Raw genomic sequence first — 21,211 nt, 5'->3', positions numbered from 1 at the left:
CGAGCCTTCTCTTGTGCTGGGGGCATTGAGGGAAAACATTGCTGCAACTTGGTAGGTGAAATGTGACTCTAAAGTGGCCAGGCCTTCACGTGAATGGCTCCCAGTGTTCCCCACCTTAAACCTACAGATAACCCCAGTGTCTGAAATGGAAGGTCACATGTTCCCAAAGGAGAGGACATCCAGTGACAAGACATAAGTGGCATCATTTGAAATCATAAGTTTCAATTCCTCCTTAAAATCTAGAGGCCTCAACAGTAGAGGTGAAGGTTCTGAATCTCCAAGGGGGAAGATGCTGATGTTCAAGGGTGAACTCATACTGTACTCACCTCGTCTGGGTGGGACGAGGGTGGGAAGACTACTGGATCATGCTTCTCCCTGCTTTCTACCCACCATAGCATGGAGCACCAGGGTAGAACCCACCCGTTCCAGGAAGGGTGTCTCTGACCCAGTCACTAGGCCATAAACCCCCTCGGAGCCTGTGCCGTGTCCGCATTGCTCGCTGGTGGAGCTCTAGAACCCAGCACAACCCTCGTCTGGCCATGCTTTAGTTGACCGACATGTTTGGAGGGACCTGAAAAGAAAAGAGTCAGAAATTCTGCAGCCAACCAAGTGGTAGAAGGAAACTCAGTTGAAGAGAAGAGTCCCTAGGGGCTGGGGGATTTTTCCAAAGCTCAAGAATTTAACCAGGCAGATTCACAGGCAAGGGGTGATGTGACCTGCAGACTGAGCGGTTCAGAGAATTAAGCTGGGAGCAGTTTGCTCCTTTTGAAGCAGAGTCTGGGCAGGGGGCAAGGGGTGTTGAGGAGCACAGCAAGTATATGGTGACAAGAGAAATGGGAGCCTCTATGCTCCTGTGGGTTATTCAAAAGTCTGGTTCTTCCCATAAAACATGATGAGAAAAATGATAGTATTTGATACCAGATGATACAGCATGGTACAAAAGGTAGTGAAACACCATCAGAGAGAAAACCAGACAGTTGAACAGAAACTGGGCAGAAAAGGGGAAAGGAAAAAAGAAAAGAAAAAAAAAAAAACAGAAGAAGAAGGAAGGCACACACAGGAAGAGAAATCAGAGCTACAGCTGTCAGGCAGAGAAGAAAGCCAGGCCAGTCACGGAGAGGTCAGGAGTCAGCCACTCACTCAGCAGTAACTGGGAGGAGCCTCTGAGATGCCAGCATTGTGCTGGGTTCTAGAGCTCCACCAGCGAGCAATGCGGACACGGCACAGGCTCCGAGGGGGTTTATGGCCTAGTGACTGGGTCAGAGACACCCTTCCTGGAACGGGTGGGTTCTACCCTGGTGCTCCATGCTATGGTGGGTAGAAAGCAGGGAGAAGCATGATCCAGTAGTCTTCCCACCCTAAAAAGCATCATCGTTATCAAGAAGAAAGGGCGATGAGAAGAAATTGAGGCTGAGGATAGCCAGAGTGGGGATTGCTGAGAAGACAGTACCTGCATGGAAAGGTTTGGACAGAGAAGGAGATGATGGGATAAGGGAGGCCTGCTGGAGACCAGACAGCAGCACCTCGTTTCCAAGCCAGATTCCAGCTCAATCTCCCCATCCTAGGGGAGAGATAATGAAAGGTAGAAAGAGATTGAAGAATGTGAATAAGAAGGGAAATTGCCCCAGCCAGCTTTTCTCATCTTTCTGGAAAGTTCCAGAAGAACGTACAGTTGTGAGTGTCTCTCTTCTATTTGCCAGCAGCTGCTGAAAGAGAATCACACCCAAGAGAGGATGAACATGGCCAGTAGGAGAAATATATCACACAACCTGCTGCTATGGGACTGTCAGATTGAGAATGGGCAGATTGTGCTAGGTTTAGACATATCTAGGTGCTGTCACACACTTAATGGGATAAATTAAAAGGGGGTCATTCGTGAGAAAGCCAGTAGTCCAGAAGAATCTCTCAATTAGTCTGAAAAGCCAACATGTACAGATTTGCTTAGATTACCCAAGACAATATCCCTGGAACTTGAAAGCTGGAGACCATCTAACATTCCAATCTTGGTGTAAATTCTCCATCTCCCTGTCTCACCTTAGCTGCAGGAAGGAGATGGCATTTTGAGCACAAGGACTGGGAAACCAGTATTTACCTCTTAAACTATGCAGGAAGGCCAGTGTAGAGAAAACCCAAGAGCCCGACTCTGAGTCAGCCAAACCTGGAATTCAAGGGGGTTCAAGGGACGGAAGAGATTTATTGAGATTCATGAATGCAAAACTGGGCTCCGTGAGGACAGTGTCCTTGATGAGATTGTGGGAAATTCTAGGGTTTTCAAATCACTTTATTAGCACTCACATTCATAACTCATAATTCTTATATTTTTTCTTTTTTATTGCAATTCTTCAAATAAAAGAAATACACTCCCCTGCCCGTCTGATTCACAGAATGGTGAGATCCCCAGACAAGGTGTGCCGAGCGAATATATCCTTATTAAGCCCAGGCCAAGGTGTGCGACTCAGGTTCCCTTAATCATGTCATCGTCTCTATTAGAAAGAAATAGTGGACAATATACAGGCACCATAATGTAAGATGATATTTTTTTCTGGAACAGACCATATTCACACAAAACCACCAGCCATGATGGCATTGGCCATTTTCTCTGCCTCTCAGATGAAGTTTGAAAAGCATTCTTTTCAATTTCACTTCCTCCAACTGCGTACTTCATCACTCCCCACACACCATCTTCCTTCTCAAAAAATTTGTTATCCCAACACATTTTGAGAGTCCATAAGGAAACACAGATCCTAAAGTTAGACTGGACGATTTCACATTCCAGCTGTACCATTAATTAATTATCTGCTTGAGTGACCTGAACTGAGTTATTCAACCCCATTAAATCACAGTTTCTTCCTTTCTAAAATAAGGATATTGATAGGAGTCACATAAGTCTTAATGTTACTAATGCTGATTAAATTGCATGTGAAGGGAGCACCTGGGTAGCTCAATGGTTGAGCATCTGCCTTTGGCTCAGGTCGTGATCCCGGGGTCCTGGGATCGAGTCCCCATATCAGGCTCCCCATAGGGAGCCTGCTTCTCCCTCCACCTATGTCTCTACCTCTCTGTAAGTCTCATGAATAAATAAATAAAATCTTTTTTAAAATTGTATATAAAGCATTTACTGCAAACAAGGCACTCAATATGAGTAAATTCCATTAAAATTATAGGAAAACATTAAAAGCTTTGGAGCTGAAGAATAATACTTTCTCACATAACAACAATCATCTGTGTTTGTGTGTGTGTGTGTGTGTGTGTGTGTGCGCACACGCTTTAGAGGTAGTAAATGCTCCCTTCCACCACTGTACCAGTTCATCTTCCTTGGTTCTAGAATATGTAAGTTCACTTTTCACTTGTCTTTGTCAGATTCCTTGCTGAATTTCAGAACAATGTTTGCCAGAGTGTATCTAAAGCACTCCCAACAGTTTGTCATGACTCTGATGCATCTGTCGAGCAGAGAGAAAAAGAAAGACATGAAATCAAGACCTGGGGCTCATGCAAAAGAAAAAAAAGTTGTGCGGAGGATAAAGAATGCTATGAGTTCTGTATGCCGTTACCCATCACCATGGCAGTGATTATCCCTCACTGTCGGAATCAAGTTCATAACGACCTTTTTAATCACTGTTTTTTAAGTTTGAAAATTGAGTAATTAAATAAGATAATCCCTAAGATCGTTCAGGCTCTAAGATTCCATTGTTTTGTCATTCTGCTACCAAGAACAATGTGACAGTTACTCTGTAAGATGTCAAGAGATCTGAAATGTGATTCCTCCCATGTAAATTAATGGATAAGACTGGAGAAGATAAAAAAGATGGGAAGGAACATTTTAGACATCAAGACGCAACTTGAGAGGACTGAAAAATGAGCCATGATGGGTCAAGTTCATAGTGAGTCTGGTTAGAGTAAAAGCATTAATGCTAGAAGCTAGCTTACATTGCATACGGTGAAGGATCTTCAGTGTCAAGTGCCTGACAAACATTTGGCAGCCCTTGGCGCATGTTGAGCAGGGGAGTATACTAGACCATCGCAAGGCATCATCAACAATAACCAGCATAATTTCGGCATAATAGAAAATTGCTGGCCAAAAGTTGGCAAAGCCAATATTTTGTGAATTTTGGATTCTCATTAAAAAACACAATTTCCATGTTCAGGAGAGAAGGGATTCATAATAACTTAGGCTGTGTCTATGCAACTCCACATCAAAGAACAAAGGGAATATTTAGGTAACCCTATTTTAATATGGACCATTTTAATGGATTCCAACTTGTTTTTAAACGCAGTCAAAACAACCCACATATGTGGACTCAGCCTAATTTTCATTTTTTCATTGTTTAAAGCTGCATCGTAGCCATCCAGCGATGTTGATGAGAAGTGGTACAAACCCACCCAGTGGGTCTGCTCTCACGTGCTCTTGCACACGAGAACGAGGTGAGAACAGCCGCTGAGGATATGACACATAGGGGCTAACCAGTCAAATATGAGAAACGCAGATGCATTTGGAATCATATGAAACATTTTAGAGATGTAAAAATACGTGTGTTGGTTTCTTTGCTTGTTTTCCTAGCCAGTTGGCCTGTTGGCTTGCAAATAATATGTACAATCTGTGTTTTCTTCCAGGGTCTTTCTTCCCTGATTTCAAGCCCTCAGAAACAGTTTTTAAAATAGCGTTTTGGCTCGGATACCTAAACAGCTGCATCAACCCCATTATATATCCGTGCTCCAGTCAAGAGTTTAAAAAGGCCTTTCAGAATGTCTTGAGAATCCAGTGTCTCCGCAGAAAGCAGTCTTCTAAACACACCCTGGGCTATACCTTGCACCAGCCCAGCCACGCCCTGGAGGGGCAGCCCAAGGAGCTGGTGCGCATTCCAGTGGGATCAGGAGAGACCTTTTATAAGATCTCCAAGACGGATGGGGTCTGTGAATGGAAAGTTTTCTCTTCAATGCCCCGTGAATCTGCCAGGATTACAGTGTCCAAAGACCAGTCAGCCTGCACCACAGCCCGGGTGAGAAGTAAAAGCTTTTTGCAGGTGTGCTGCTGCATGGGGCCCTCGACCCCCAGCCATGGAGAGAACCACCAAATTCCAACCATTAAGATCCACACCATCTCCCTCAGTGAAAATGGGGAGGAAGTCTAGAGGACAGGAAAGGTCAGAAGGAAGGGGACTGAGGGGGATGAGCTTAGGCACCCATCCCACTTCCTACTTGGAAGGTCAGTTCACTCTTCCTGGAGGACAAGACAGGACTATGAGACTGGGGACCGCCTGGGAATGGGATGGGGGAAGAGACCCGACTCTTGGGCAGTGGGTAGGGCTTGGGGAAGAAGGAGGATGTCACACAACCATCCAGTTCAAAATGATGATAAACAGCATTTCCTTGAGGCTAATGCTCTCTCGGTCATCCTCTGAGGCTGCTTTCCACGTCTGGCCCTTGCAACAAAAAACACCATGGGAAACAGAATGTCATACACAATCCAAAAGACTATAAATATAAGGTTATGATTTCATCATGAATATTTTGAGCACACACTCTAAGTTTGGAGCTATTTCTTGATGGAGTGAGGGGATTTTATTTTCAGGCTAAACTTACTGACAGCCACGTTGGATATTTATGAGGAGAGGGCCCTGAGAGGAAGAGCCTTAAGATGGTGGCCAATATCCAGGCACATTATTTTTAGAGCACGTTCTAAATTCCACCATTTCTGACCATATCGTTTCTTGACTTGGGTGAAACTTGACAGTGAGATTTACCTTTTGCTGCAATTTGAGCAGATACTTCTCCCGATTCCCTAGAGATGAGGGTGAGGGGCACTCATTATGTGTCTGAACTGGTGGAGGCCCACCCTCTAACCCTCTACGCTTGAGTCTAGACGGTCCGCAAAAAGATGGCTCTTCCTCATGGGAGACCGTAGAGATGAGGGGTGGTTTTTTTCAACTTTACTGCTACAGAAAGAATTCCAGTAAGCAGTTCCAAGATCAAATCAAGGAAGGCTTCTCGTGAAACATATTCAAAGATCAAGGGGGTGGGGTGGGTGCTGATTTCATGCTAAGAGGCTGCAAACTTCCTGCACAGCCTTTTCGATGTGGCCCAGAAAGGGTTTTCTTGGCAAATGGCTTACCTTTTCCAGAACACCATTAAGAAAATCCAGAGCTTATACTATTTTGAGAGGCACAGCTGGACTTCCATTTTTCCTCAGCGGCTTTGCTACTGCATAATGAATGAGGTTCAAGGTCCTGAATGCACATGTAGCATGGTGGAATGAGCCTTATGATCCAGGTATATCCTTCCTGAACTTTGAGAGATACACATGCTTAGCTTGGGAGGATGCTGACTGGTCGCCAGAAAATCGTCTAAAGCAGGAATTTGCAAATAGTTTTCAACAGAAGCCCATTTAATCCCGTTGAAAGATCCAGGAGCCCGTTCACTTCATCTGTTCCCACTTTCTACGGGAACTTGGGGAACATTCTTTCTGTATACCAAATTCTGGTCACCCTGAATAACTCCGCTTATGACTAGAGAGGAAGAGGATTATCATATGTAACGAATTAAAATATTTTTCACTTTCCACAATAAGAGTTTAAAATACGATTTATGGGTTTGGAATAATTGGTGACCAGAATCGCTGATCTGAAACTGCTGGACTGACCATTTTGGTGACCTCTTCCCCCTATTTGAGTAATTTCCTCTAAGAATTTCAAAGTAGGTTGTGGCTCCTGTTGAGCTTTCACAGCCAAGGCAGGGGCTCCTTATCTTTTCTTCTTCCTATGGGGCAAAATGCAAATGTCTTCAAATGCTCTTTGAAGGCTAATATCTTTGCGCACTGCCATGGTTGGGGGGGGGGGCGGGGGGAGGTTTGCATGTGGATTTGAGGCTGTTGTCGGCCATGCCTGGACGTTGAATGTTTTGCTTTTTCAGCCTTTTCTGGAGAATGTCTTGCTGACCAGACAGGCGCTATGCCTTGTGCTTATAACGTTGATTCTGGCGTTAGATATTGGCTGGATTTTTAGATTCCTCTAGTCTGTCTGCATGTCCCATAACAGCTCTACCAGATGTGGTGTCCTATTATGGATAAAAGCATCAGAGAAGGACTTGACTATGCAAACTTCACTTGTCTTCTGCCTTGATAGGAAAGATACATTTCATTGTTGGGTTTTTTTCAGGATCTGAATATTAAAAACCACTTTGGTCAGGCTCCCCTTTACAGGAAGAGCACGCCCATGAAAAGAATGGTAGTTGTTTTGCTTCCATAAAATATGGCTCCCTTTAAACACAGTTTCCAGACAAATTTAAATTTTAGATTTTAAAAAGCTAAGGATGACCAGAAAACTAGCATCAAAGCCACTTCTAATCAAAACAAACAAGTAGAAAATCTTTTGGTCATCAGATAAAAGCCATGACAATTGTATTCATGTGAAACTGTCCTTAAATAATTATCTGCTACACTCTTCACCAACCCCAGTCCCTCCAGGGAGGCAAACTTTAACATTTATTTCCTTTCCCATAACACAATATTAGGTATAAACACGCCAGTTTTACAAAAAAATTGATAATGTCACCCAAGACTTAGTCGAAGTGGGATAAACAATACTCGAGTTATTTTTTACTCATCCACAAAAATCTCTGTACCTTTGAGCATGCCAAAAACTCTCTAAAATTGTCACAGTTAAACAAATGATTGTCATATTTATACTCACATGTTTACTGCTTCTATTTGGAGTTCGAAGAATTTACCCAGAGTAACAGTGGTCAAAATGTTTTCTCTAATGTGTTATAAAAAGCAGTTGCTTTGAGTCTGTCTAAACATCACAAAAAAATCTACTTGACATTATGGGATAGGCAAAATTTGAGTTTCTTCTGTGGTTTGAATTGCATGCATTAAGAAAGGCCTTGAGTCTTTCTACTTAAACATTTCCCCAAGCTATGGCAAGCATTTCAAGAAAGCATTTTGCTTGTCACAGTTTTCTTCCGCTTGCCTTACTCCTGTCTCATCCAAGATCGTTCTGCCTGTCATCACTTTGTGTTTGCTAACACTCCAAAAAATTAAGGTTTCGGACTCTCACTACTTACCTGGATTTGTCCATCTGTGGTGGACAGTGGTTTGGGGGGTAAATACATATATTTTTTAAGTCTTTTTTGTTAGCTTCTTTTGTGGGCCAGGCATTGACAGGGCATTACATACCCCATTATCTATAAACCTCATAGCAATCTCACATTTCTATCTCAAAGGGAAAAATCTGATTGTTAGAAGTGGGATTAAGGACTCACCCTAGGCCAGTGAGGAACCGTGATTCAATCCTGGATCTGCCTAACACTAAAGTCTACACGTTTTTTCCAGTGCCTCTGCCTCCTAAACAGTGGGGGCAGTAAGGGGGGATGTACTCCAGTTTGGATTGGTTATGCTGAGTATATGAAACCATGCAGCATTTTAACATTTTGTTTCTTGGGGATGTGCCTTCCAATTAACCTCTGTACATCTACTGCCAGACTCCAGCCCAGCCAAATCCCCAAAATAGACAATAATCAGAAGGGTTGGGTGCCTACCTTTCAGACTGCACCATTTTTTTAGGGGATAATGACATGGAAAGCTATTCGGGCCTTGCAAGAAAGATAAATTCTATCAAACTGGGAGCAGGTGAGCATGTAAGAAAATGCAGAAGAGGCCACATTGGCTTAGAATGGCAAAACCCATTTGGGGATATGAAACACATTGCTTAGGATGTTGGAGTTATTGAGTACCAATCACAGTTAATTGGCATACTTTCAGGAAGTATATCCCTTTTTACAATAAATAAAAACAAATACAACATCACTCTCACCTGTATTCCAACATTGTTTTTTTTTATTTGAGTTGAAGAGAGAGAGAGAAGGAATAAGAGATATTTCACCAGGAATTACACAGAGACCAGAGACCACATCAAACACGTGGATTTCATGCATGTCCCCATAGGGGAACAGCTCATAATGCTGATCCCCAGGTGCCCAGAGACATAGGCAGTCTTTGAAAATGAATAACCAGTTGGCAGCCATGGCTGTGGGTTAGCTGGTGTCCACTTGTTCTTGGATTCCCTTTTGCAAATGAAAGCTTTATGCCCTGAGTATCTCAGATTGCCTCAGTGCCTCAAAGTGAACCAACCCATCACCAGACCTTCTGGTCTAGTAAGTCTTGTGGTCACGGCCTAGGAGTGAGAACGTTTTAGGAACTCTTTGCTGGGGCAGGTAATTATTCACTCTTGAATCACAGCTACTTAATCAGAGCTTGACAAACATTCTCATTTGCTTCTGGGGTTGGTTCTGCACAGGTCCTCTTGCCAAAAGAGATGCTGCCTCTGCGTATGAGTACTTGTTGACTTAATTAAGGAAAGAGCTCTGCTCGTCAACAAAGGGAGAAGGGAGCCCAAGCAGATGGAAGGTAAACTCTGCAAGCAAAAATAGGGTGACCAAAAAGAAGGCAATGGTGGCCAGTAGGAAGGCAATAGAGGTGTGCTCACTGTTACTCTGATTTCTTTTTATACTACTAGGACTTTTAATCCTGAAACCACCTGCACACAGCTCCGGTCCAGCCTGGTTGGAACACTGTTGGCACCTGCTCCTTGTCTACATACTGTGCTGGGGAGCAGGGCTGAGCCCAGGCTGCTGAGGGGTCCACCGTCTTCAAAAAGCAATGACAACAGTGGCCTCCTGGCCCTCCAAAGTCCCTGCAAGATGAGCAAGTGGAGATGACTTTGGTGGCTGGGCTGGCAAAAGCAAGTTAGGATTTTGGGAGAGGACACCCAGGCTCTTCCATTGTTCCCATCAGCACTGCCTCATTCATGCCCCCCGCCCCAGACCCAGATGTCGTGGGGGCACAGGATGGAGCTTATCTGCTCTGTGCAGGAAAATATCATTTCTTCTTTGCTACCGCAACACAGATTCCTGAGTCTCCTACCTAAAAGGAAGGTTATGATGGTGGGCAGGGGGCAGTGTTGAGAAGGAAGAAGACTTACCCTGGACATTGTTCAAAGCAATATGCTTGGTTTAGTAACACTTTGCTGCAACTGATAAGCAAGGAACTGCCCTGAAGCTGGTTGCTTCTTCATTTCCGAAGACAAACTGATTGTCTTTCCTTTCCATGTGGCTCAGGAATCGTTACATCACTTTCCCTCTATATTGCAGTCAACATGGCCACGTCATAAGCTGGAAATGATTAGAGCTAAACTATGAGAAATACAGACTTAATTAGGTGAAAAAAATCTACAAGCAAATTCACACTGCATTTGTAGAAAACAATAATGAAGGCACCTGTCTATTAAGAAGCCTGAGTATGAAAAAAAAAAAAAAAAAAAGCCTGAGTACAGGAGGTGCCTTCAGATGCAATAGAAAAGAAGAAGTCCCAACATAAGCTTGTATGTCTTCCCATTTATGTAACGCTGTGTACTTATCCAAGTAATTTCGCCTATCTCAAGTCATCTCTGTGAGGGACAAAGAGAAGGAAGGGTGTATTATCTATACTTAACATATGAAGAAACACGGAGACATAGAGACTTAAGGATAATGCTTTGAATAGCCCCAAATCCAGCCTCTGACTCTGTTTTCCATGATACCCTCGGTATCCCCAGGGTCCTCTGTGTTTCCTGAGACCATGAATTTCCTATGTCACTCGTTCATCTCTGATCCATATTTTCAGTTCCATTGGCACCTTCTCTCCTATTCTGTCCCTGCCAGCGGCTGGGCAATACAAGATTGTTCTGAGTGCATATTTGTCTATGCTTTACTCATTGGCTAAAGGACAAACAGATGTGATTCTGTTCTTTCTCCCTAGATAGGCAGCACCAGAGCTGAGGAAGTAATCAGGGCAGGGGATTCTTGGTTTGCTCAACAGGGTGACAAGCAGGGCAAAGCCAGCAGTGATTAACACCTTAAGAACCTCAGGAATGCAAAGGTCGCAAAAGAAGTTTCTAGAAGCTCCTCTTCCAGTGAGCCTGAGGGTTGTTGTTACATCCTTTTGTCATTGTCAGCAAGCTGCTCGCTTCCTCTCCTGCACCAGGCACTGCATTTGGCACCAAAAAAAACCAAAAAAATCCCAAGAGGCACAGACAGTCCCCAGCTTATGAGCTGGGTGTGTTCCAAGTTCATCTGTTGCAAGTCAAGAACAAATTTTTCCAAGAATCATTGTTACAGATGGGGGAGGAGAAGGGTGTTCCCAGACCAAGTAAAAAAATAAAATCTATTTAATGTACACCTGGGGTTGGCAAACATTTTCTGTAAATAGCTAGATAGTAAATATTTGAGGCATTGTGTGCCATACACTCTTTGTTGCATCTTCTTTTTTGTTTTTTTGCTTTTTGGGGGAACAACCCTACAAAACAAAAAACAAAGAAGAAGAAAAAAACAGCCATGAGCCAGATTTAGCCCATTAGTCCTAATCTGCCATCCTTAATCTATGCTATCTCTAACTTATGGTATAGGAACAATAATAATGCTAAGCAGTGGATTTCAGTGTTCAACTTACAAGCATCTTTTTTTTTTAAATATACCATTGATATCTCTACCTGACCACATTAATATTTCCAACCTGCATGATTTTTTAGATGAAGTGACAAGTTCATACATGGGGGGAGGAGGAGGCTGCTCTGTGTAACCCATTCACCCAAAATACATACTCTAGCACGTCATTGTAACTTTCTACCCAGGCATTGGGACAAGAGGGAAACACCCACCACCCCTGCCTACTGTTAGGTTCTGTAGAACGGGTAGGCAGCAGAAGTCCAGGGCATCCATGGGGTGGAGACAGGGTCTTTCAGCTTTTCACCCCACTGGCAAAATCTCCCAGCATAACCCAGCTGACTCTGCAAGTAGCAACAACCAGTGGGTGCCATTTGCCCACAGCTGATGTGAAATCCCTCCCGGAGCACTGGAGCCTCTTGAAGTGGCGGTCCCAAGAGGCCTTTGGGGGCCATACCTGGCTCCTTGGGAAGGACTTCTGACTATGGCACCCTGTGCCAGGACATCTGAGGGTCCACCCTGGGGATCACCAAGAAACAGGGTAACAGAAAGAGATGTTGGAGGGGAGGGACATCTTCCAAAGACAAAAATTCACTTCGAGAGGGACTTCTTCTCTTCTTCATCCTTTTTCTTCTTCTTTCCCTGTTTTTCATTTCAGTTTAAGCCTGAAATCACCTTACTAGACTAAAAATGACATTGCCATGGAGAAACATTCAGCCATCCCCTGCAACGATGAAGCCATGACTCTCGAAGCATGCCTGTCCCCGTCCTCTCGGGCAGTGAGGGGAGACAGACGCTGTCAGTTGGAAACAAGGGGTGCCCTTCTGGTGGCCTAGGACAAGGTCCACAGTGTTGAGACCTGAGACTCTGTGACAGGGCCAGGGCCAGGGCGAGGGGGGTAGAACATGAGATGGCAGCAGGTGCAGAACTGATGAGGAAGGACCTGCAGATATTGATAATGACATCAGTAATATATGAAATAATGGAACACTATCAAAAATATTGGTACTAACAGCAGTGCCTCGGTTGGGCCCAGAAAGGAAGGCCTGGGCTGGTGCTCTGTGGCAGCTACACTTCCTCTCTGTGTCCCCTTCAACTTTGATCCTGTCCCTCCGTCCTTCCCAGTCTCCTTTCCTTGTCCCTGCCTCTCTCTCCATGATTCACCCTCTACTTTTTTCAGACTGACAAGCAACAAATAAATGATGGGGTAGGTCACCCTGGCCTCAGAGGGTGCCTGTTCCCATGGATACCCTGCTCTGTGCATTGCCCTGGGTGGCAAAGGGGGTTTCCCGCAGCTCCTCTGTCCCCTCCCCAAGTCAGGCCTGAGACTGCAAGCTGGTGTCCCTGTAGCCTCGGGGAGCCCCGGGCAGGAGATGGGCGCCCCCGTGAGGACTTGTACCTGTGCCCCCATGACTGTCTTTCTGCACTTGTCAGTTCCACTTGAAGGCAGGTGCAGACACAACGTGCTGCTGGTCAAGTGTGGTATCCTGTTATTTCCATGCCCACCCATGGGTGAGCACCTCTTTTACCAGTCGCCACCTCTCGCTCTGACATTTTGGAAGTCTTTACTGAGCCCTACGATGTCACCTTCTCATTCTCTTCTGCATTGTTTGTCTCTAGCCTCTGTGTACCTTTACCTTTCATTCTCCCTCTTAGGCCCTAGTGCCTTCAAGACGTGATTAATCCCAAAGCAAACCTGGTTTCAGGTTAGCATTAAGCAATGATTGCTCCCTCAGAAGGCATACCCTAAGCAAAACTGAACAGAACTCAACCAGGTGACAGGTGCTCCTTCTTGGCTGGTGCTCCCATCTGTCCCCGTCCCTGCCAGCTCCTCTGCCACTGGAACTTGTTCATGGACTCTCTCTATTCTCTCATCATAACTCTGTGCCAGGAACCTCTCTCCTCTATGAAGAGGGTCCTCTCCTGTTTTTGCTGACACAGCTCCATGCATGTGTAACCCCCCTGTGGTAGTCTGCTGGGGCGTCATAGCAAAGTACCCCGGACTGGAGGCTTCAACACAGATGTTTATTCTCTCAAAGTTCTGGAGTTTGGACATCTGAGATCGGGGGTCTGCAAAGTTGTCTCTTCTGAGGCCTCTCTCCTCGGCTTGTGGCTGGCCGCCTTCTCCCAGTGCCCGCACATCACCTTCCCTCTCCCCTCTTCCCTCTTTTTCTAAGGACACAGCCTGATTGGATCAGGGCCCACCCCAATGACCTCATTTAACCTTAACCGCCTCTTTAAAGAAACTTTCTCCAAATGCAGTCTCATCTGAAGTCCTGGGCGTTAGGAATTCAACATATAAAATTGGGGTTGGGGAGGGACAATTTACCTCATAAACCATTCTCCCCATTCTCTCCTTTCTGCCTATAAAATCTTATCCACAATTCTCTCCCCCAAATCAAAAGTTCAGATTCAGCCCTTCCTGACTATCTTCTCCGAGTTCCTACAGTATTTGTCTCTAAACTGTGTTCGATAGTTAATTGTGCACTCTATTTTTTATCTTTCTGTTGCTTTTTAAAAAATCTATATTTTTTTCACTTTAAAAGTACTTTGTGCCCATACAAGTTCTGTCTTTCAACCAGATTAAAACTCCTGGAGAGAGGGAGCTGTCATGACACTTCGGATGCCCAGAACTGTCCTCAGCCCCCGAGGGATCCTAGCTAAGGATCCTTGCTCCTGCTGAGCAAAAAGAGACAAGGGACCAGAGCCAAGTGCTAGTTATAGGCAGGGGCTGGGAGACCAGGTCCACAGGGCGTTTGGAAATATCAGATGCCCCACCAGGAAGGCTCAAGTAGTAATAGGACTTCTGAAAATTTATAGTGGGATTCTAATCAGAGTGCAGAGCACAGCCATGGGGAATCCCAGGTTAGCTGCTATCTTGAGTCAGGCAAGCACTGAATCCCGGAGACCTCTGCATCCAGGAAAGCAGACCACTGTCTATGAATGGGAGAGCCCCTAGCCCCTGAAAGCAAGGTGAGATGCGGTAAAATCCAGTGAAGAATCAACAGCAGAACCCAGTGCCAGGAAATGGGTCACAGAGGAGCACGCCGCAGGCTGTGATCACCTCGGGGCCCCAATCCCAGCGATGGGGGACCTAACGCCATTTCAGTCGTGTCTGCCCTATGTCAATAGCAGCATGGAAAATGGGTGCTAATGAGCCTTCAGGTAGCTTCTCCTCCACCATGTCTCACAACCTAGAAAGAATAAAGGAAAGGAAGCGACACTTAACTTGATTGGATATGAGTGGGAAACAGCCATTCCCTGCTCAAAGGCATTTTAATTCTGATCCTCTTGAGACCACCTCCCACTAGTCCTGCCCCAGCCCTCAGAGCCTCTAGTTTAGGGTCTTAGCCATGGCGGTTCCCGCCTGTCGAGTGCTGCTGTCCATACCACGTGGCTTTAGAGTGTCTTGGCCTGGTCACCTTGTTTCTCTTGAGAAATTCAGTCCCATTTCTGTTTCATCAACCCCACCTAAGCCTTTTATAGTAGACAAATTGATTGCTGGCATAGTACTTCCCTGGCAGCCATGGAATGATATCTTCTCTCCTGCCTGGTTCCTGCTGAGAAGCAAAGAACATTTACCCTCATTTGGAAGGATCAGGACTGCTCTAACTGCATAGCATCTCCCGTCATGCTTTCTGGGCAAGGAACAATGCCACTTTGGTTTCCCGTGCCCCTGCCCCCTCCCTGGGGCACTTCTCAAATTGGAAGGGTTTCTGGGCCTGCAATATCCATCACAATGGAACAGCCTTGATGGCTAAAACTTTGTGCTTCACCAGTTATAATCCCATCTAGAAATTACAGGAGGAAAAATCACGTGAAAAGCCAGGGCCTACCAGAGTAGTAAGTGTATTTAAGCCAAAACCATCCAATAACAGATTTGATTGAGTGTAGCAATGGCTTATTGATTTATCCACTAAAAAAAGAAGAAGAAGAAAGAAGAAAGAAGAAGAAGAAGAAGAAGAAGAAGAAGAAGAAGAAGAAGAAGAGAGAAAAAAACTTGTTTTTCTTCCCCAGTCTGGTCTCCATTCCTTTTGCTAAACCCAGCTTTATCTTCATAATGAAAAGGTTTCAGCTCTGCAGCTTGGCTAATTGAAGTCTCAAAGGTTGGAAAGCCTCTGGCTCATTAATCAAAAGCTGGGGAGCAGCAGGATGAATGCTCTGCAGTCCTCAGCACCTCCCCCACCCAGCCCGTGTGTCCTGGCAGAGATGACAGTTCTTGTAGAGGGCAGGGAAAGAGGGAGCTTTGATGAATAGGTAGGTGGATGGGCAGCTTTAATCAAAAATAAAGGGTGCCCAAATGCAATCTGACAAGAAGGCTATTAAAAAAGTAAAGTGATAAAAAAAGTAAAGTGATGAAACCTTTTTAAGAGCAAACCAAGGGCTGCCTGAGTGGCTCAGTGGTTGAGTGTCTGCCTTTGGACCAGGTGGTGATCCCAGGGTCCCAGAATCAAGTCCCGCATCAGACTCCTCACGGAGAGCCTGCTTCTCCCTCTGCCTCTGTCTCTGCCTCTCTCTCTGTGTGTCTCTCGTGAATAAATAAATTCTTAAAAAGAAAAAAAGAGCAAAACAAGCAAGTATTACAAACGTTTAAATAATTATTAGTTTTCTACATACTCTCTTAAGGGAGTTGAACATTGTCTAGGGGCTAATTGGATTAAAAAGGGGGGGGGGGTCCCACACTTGCTTCTGTCTCCATCTCCAGGAGCTCACTTCACCCTCTGCCTTCCTATCCTGAACATCACATACCACCCTGATAGCTAAGCTTCAGCACACACTCACTGACATTCTGCAACAGAAAATTTGCTTCAGCTTTTAAAGCCTGAATCAAAACACATGCTTTCTTCATCAAATGCAGAGGGAAGAAAATAGCTCCTTTTGTCTCTAGGGTATAACAAGTCACAGGCAGCCCACTTTCCAGTAACACCACACCTACTTAACCCAATATTGCAGACAAGGAAATGAGTGCGCTCCGTATGATGCACTGTGATGAGGTATAAAGTTTAAGTAGGAGAAAATACGTTTAGAGCATCTACTATGTGCCAAGTCCTTTGCAGATTTGGATATGGTAAAATGTAAGATTATTTTTTAATTTATTTATTTGGAAAAGAGAGAGAAAGAGAGTACATGAGCAGGAAGAGGGGCAGAGGGAAAGGAAAGAGAATCCCACACAAGCTCCACACCCAGCAAAGAGACTGTTGTGGGGCTCAATCTCCCGACTGTGAGATCATGACCTGAGCAGAAATCAAGAGATGCTCAAACGCCTGGGCCATCCAGCTCCCCTAAAATGTAAGACTTTACAGTCACCTTACGAAAGAAGCGTTTTCACAGAGAACCAGTACAGTGATATGGGTGTGAGAAGAAGGAAAGTAAGGCAGTAAGGAAAAGGACAAAGACTAGAAAGAGTTGAGCCTTCCAGGACCTCTTCCTGTGCTTAATTCACTTGTCCTGGCCATTGGCTTGGCCTGACCTTACCTCTTCCACCGAGAACCAGTCATCAGAGGAGAACTAGCAGGATCTTATCAGTAGGCTTGTGGGAAGAGCCATGGACTGGGAGCCACAAGGCCTGGGCTGAATTCCAGGCCCCATCTTATTACCTAAGACATCCTGAACAAGTCATTTGACCTCTTTTGACTGCATTTTCCTCCACTGTGAAATGAGGTAAGCAGATAAACTGGCACACATAAAAATGCCTCATGGGCTGATACAGTGCACAGAATCATAGTAGACCCCCCCCCAATAAATGCTAGCACTCTCTCTCTGTCTTCATTTCCCCTCCCAAATGCTATATAAATACAACTTTATTATAACACCTTTAAGGTATCTTAAAGCACTGAGAACTCCACAAGCAGGAAAAGATGGAATTAAGTCTTTCGCTTTGCTTTCCATAAATCCCAGTTCAGGTTGATCTGTGTCCAGAAGTGGGTCGTTACCAGTTCAAGACACTAATTAGTCTTTCATGAGAAAGTCACAAGAGGTGTGGTACCATTGCTTGGCTATCATTCCTAAGTTTAGAATGCAGGCACCAAATTCCAAGTTTCTGTTATCGACACCCCCACTGCCTACCACAACTATGTTATTTTCTTTGGATTAGAAATACCCTCACCAGAGCATTCTGCTTTAATTTTTAAAAATCAGACTCACTGAACTACTTTGAAGCTTTTCACCGAGTTCTCAGATTATAGGCAGCCCAGAACAAGAGTACCTGTCTGAGGGCCAACGGTTGTAATCTCTTTCAAATTAACTACTTACTTGGCAGTAGGAAGTATTTTGTTATGATGGTTGTTCTATGGAAGACACTGTGTAGCATGCAGTCATTATATAAAAGATGTGTGTGTGTGTGTGTGTGTTTATGGAAATGATGCTATGAGAAAGAGAAATGATTTTGGCCACTGGAAGGCAGTAGAAAATTTGAAGCAAGGTTTGGGTTTAAAGCCATCTAAAGAAATAGGGCACCACCTGGCCTGAGTTACTGTCAGAAGTGTTTAGAAGATAAAACAGCAAATTCCCAGTCATGACCCATAGGCAGTTTTTATTTCAGTCAGAACTGAAACCCACATCATGGAAACATCAACTCAGTCTCAGCTCTAATTTCAAGTTGTCAGTGAGAGCCTTGGTACTTCTATGGAGCCTCTTAAATGATCTCCAGGCCCCTTCCACGCAGGTGGCTTGACAGGAAAATCCATACTGCAAGCTCCACTCCCCACGGCTCAGTCTGTGTGGGGCAGGCAGCCATACTCAGAGGCTGTGCTTGACAGGGACCTGCCACCATCTCCCTGCCAAATGGTTTCTCATAACTCGGAATCTCAAACTTGTTTTACATGGAAGGGGAAAGTCACTTTCGGGGATAAAGTTCTTGGCCCAACTCTGCTTTGTGTAAACACGGTCTATGGCTATTTTGGTCTTCTGGGTTTTGGGAAGCCGAGTTATGGGCAAGGGTGAATGGGTTGGTGTTGGCCCACGTTAAAAAGTTTTTTCATTCTTTCAGTGCTAGGGGAAGGAAAACTGAGAACATCACCTCAGAGGGACCAGAACGGAACTGCGTTAACCAACAGGGAAATAATATGGGCCTCCATTTAAAAAGAACCAGCTCTACCAAAGTATGAACTTGTGAAAACGGATATGTTGAGGTTGTAGTAAGAATTCTTACTCTACACGCTACAAAAGGGTACAATCTTAGTCATGTTGATACATGATGCTTGGCACATTAAAAGTATTTTTTTTAATTTTTATTTATTTATTTAGGATAGTCACAGAGAGAGGCAGAGACAAAGGCAGAGGGAGAAGCAGGCTCCATGCACCGGGAGCCCGATGTGGGATTCGATCCCGGGTCTCCAGGATCGCGCCCTGGGCCAAAGGCAGGCGCCAAACCCCTGCGCCACCCATGGATCCCCGTACATTAAAAGTATTAACATAATTCATTAAAGGTCAATGTGCCTTTTTTGTGAGGGAACATGTACTCATTACATGAAGCCAACTTCATGTCCATTAGTGCTGTCCTCACGGCCCAATGAAGTAGGTGCCCAGCCCAGGTCCCTTTCCTGCTACCCATTGTCTTTTGAATCCAACTCTGAAAACTGTTAAGTCTTACCTGCCACATGGATTTACTTTTTTATCAAACACTCATCTAAGACACGAGTCTAACATATTACCTTTGTCAGTGCTGGGACAATAGTGATTTAAGGAGTGACTGTGGATATAAAGACAGAAAGACACATTTAGGGGGAAAATAGTGCAATTTTTGCTCAGGACGACTTCCCCTGTTGCATTCTTAAACATTAAACACTAAAGTTCTCTTCATGTCCCTCAAATTCTAGCACCTCCATAAAAGCTGAGGAAGCCATGCTGCATGACCAAATCACCTTTTTCCAAGGGAAGCTGTCATTGCACACAGCAGTCTTTTGCTCCTCTGTCCTTTCTGTAATATTCAAGGAGAGCTCCAGACAGTGGAGGAAACAAGGGTGGACACATGGTCCTTGTCCTCAAGGTCTATGGAGAGGACAGGAAAGTCAACAATTATAGTAAAATGTGGTAAAGCTCTGTGGCACAAGAATTCACACAGAACCAAAAGAGTTTAGTGTAAGGCACCCAAGCCACCCTTGGAGTTAGGCTTTTCAAAAAGGTGACTTCTAATTTGGATCCTGGAGGACAAAATGGAGTGGGAAACAGAAGGAGTTGTTCCAAGCAAATAAGGACTGAACCCATGCAAAGGCCCAGGGGCTGGTGAACCTCACACATGTGCTGGGATTGCCTCTCCCTCCAGGTTGACAGGTCACATGGAAATCAGCTTTCCATTTCATGGCAGCCAGTTGGCTCTACAAACCTCATACCTCAAGTCCCAGGCAGGAAAATCATGCCTGATTCTTCCTACTTTGTTTAAGCCAAGGATGAAACAAGGAAGAACCCGTAAATTATGAGCCAGGGGATTTCCTGCTAGAGCTCCTATGTTAGGCTTGACTGAATATTGAAAGGCCTTGGTTTCTCAGTTGTCTGATTCTCTTTGTTTTCAAGGCTTAGCACACAGCATTACAATGGGATGGCTAAACAGGAAAAAAAAAGTCTATTTCTCATTGTGCAAATAAACATTTGTTGAACATGAAGTGGCTAATCCATAAGAATAACCCAATGCTTAGGAAGTCTTTGCAAGTAAATCTTACATGATGCAATTCAGTGTTTTTTAAAATTGAAGAATTGTTTTTAGCACAAAAATGTCATATAATATTTTAAAAAGGAGTTTTCCCCACCACGCAAAAATGCAGAATATAAATCACTAGAATCGCTAGAGTCCCTCGAGGCTACTTTCACATCATCCATCATTGGAAGGTGGGTATCAGGACACTGCTATAGTAGCGAAGGGTAACTGGCAGATTTTGCAAATCCAACGCAGCAGATGTGGTGGGAGCAACTGAAATAAAATGAGACCTGAGTGTAGCTGCACTGCTACAATCAATTAGCAGTTGGGAAGGACTTGACTCGCTGGAACTAAGGAAAATAATTCTGGAAGTTCATTTTGTCTGTGAAATTAAAACTATATTTTAGTAAATAAAGCTGATGCCATTTAAACATGAACCTCGTGACATTTCCTGGCTTACTGCAGCTTTTCTGCTTGTCTACTCATTAGATCTGTTCAAAATACAAACATGGCATTTCCACTTTGCCAGAGAAGCAAATGTGGGCTGACTGGCTGATTTTAGCTGCTATGATTTTCCTGTAGCCCTTGCAATTGTCACGGTGAATAAGATCCCTGCAGGGACATTTTCTAACTATGCAGTGTTTGTGGACTACGCCATCTTCTCCAGGTTTTAGTATTTGGTTGATTGAGTTGATATCATGACCTTGCCCTCCGTGGAACAAACAAAATTCATCTGAGCCTTGCTGAGTTTGGTATGTGATCTATGCTGTAAAAGAGAATTGTCTCCCAAGTCAGACTAAGTTGTTCATGTATGTGAGTCATTATACTTGAACTTGCTGCAGCATTTTGTATTGATGCATATATATGACACCCAGGCTGACTGCAATGGCTTCTGAAGCATCTAATTCCTTTTAAATCGATTCAGTATCTTTGAAATGTGCTGGTTATGTGTTCCTGAATTTTCTACATGCCCATTTTTACAGGTTCATTTGTTTTATGATGTGATGTGGTGAATAATCACATCGGTTATTTTTTTTGAAGGAAACAAATGTACATATTCCTAAGCAGATGAATAAATTATTGAAAAGATATACTTTATGAATCATA

The 21,211-nt window shown here is 44.3% G+C and overlaps 1 protein-coding gene across 10 annotated transcripts in view; it reads left to right on the top strand.

The window, feature by feature from the left end:
- Positions 1-18,565, top strand: part of ADRA1A (adrenoceptor alpha 1A) — a 117,274-nt gene extending 98,709 nt beyond the window's left edge. The window contains exons 2-4 of one of the 10 annotated variants that reach the window (XR_005989608.1): positions 4,612-4,997; positions 9,291-9,400; positions 9,510-18,565. Coding sequence is in view for 6 of the 10 variants with exons in the window: in XM_041768057.1 (XP_041623991.1) it covers positions 4,612-5,129 (518 nt within the window). In the remaining 4 variants the exon portion in view is untranslated. Of the gene's footprint in view, positions 1-4,611 lie in introns of all 10 variants that reach the window. The other 9 variants (XR_005989607.1, XR_005989605.1, XR_005989606.1 and 6 more) reach the window with 9 other exon arrangements.
- Positions 18,566-21,211: the final 2,646 nt, after the last annotated feature.

The sequence above is a fragment of the Vulpes lagopus genome, chromosome 8 (genome assembly GCF_018345385.1).
Source record: "Vulpes lagopus strain Blue_001 chromosome 8, ASM1834538v1, whole genome shotgun sequence".
Lineage (NCBI taxonomy): Eukaryota > Metazoa > Chordata > Mammalia > Carnivora > Canidae > Vulpes > Vulpes lagopus.
The sequence above is the reverse complement of the archived record's forward strand: the minus strand, read 5'-3'. Positions and strand labels throughout refer to the sequence as shown.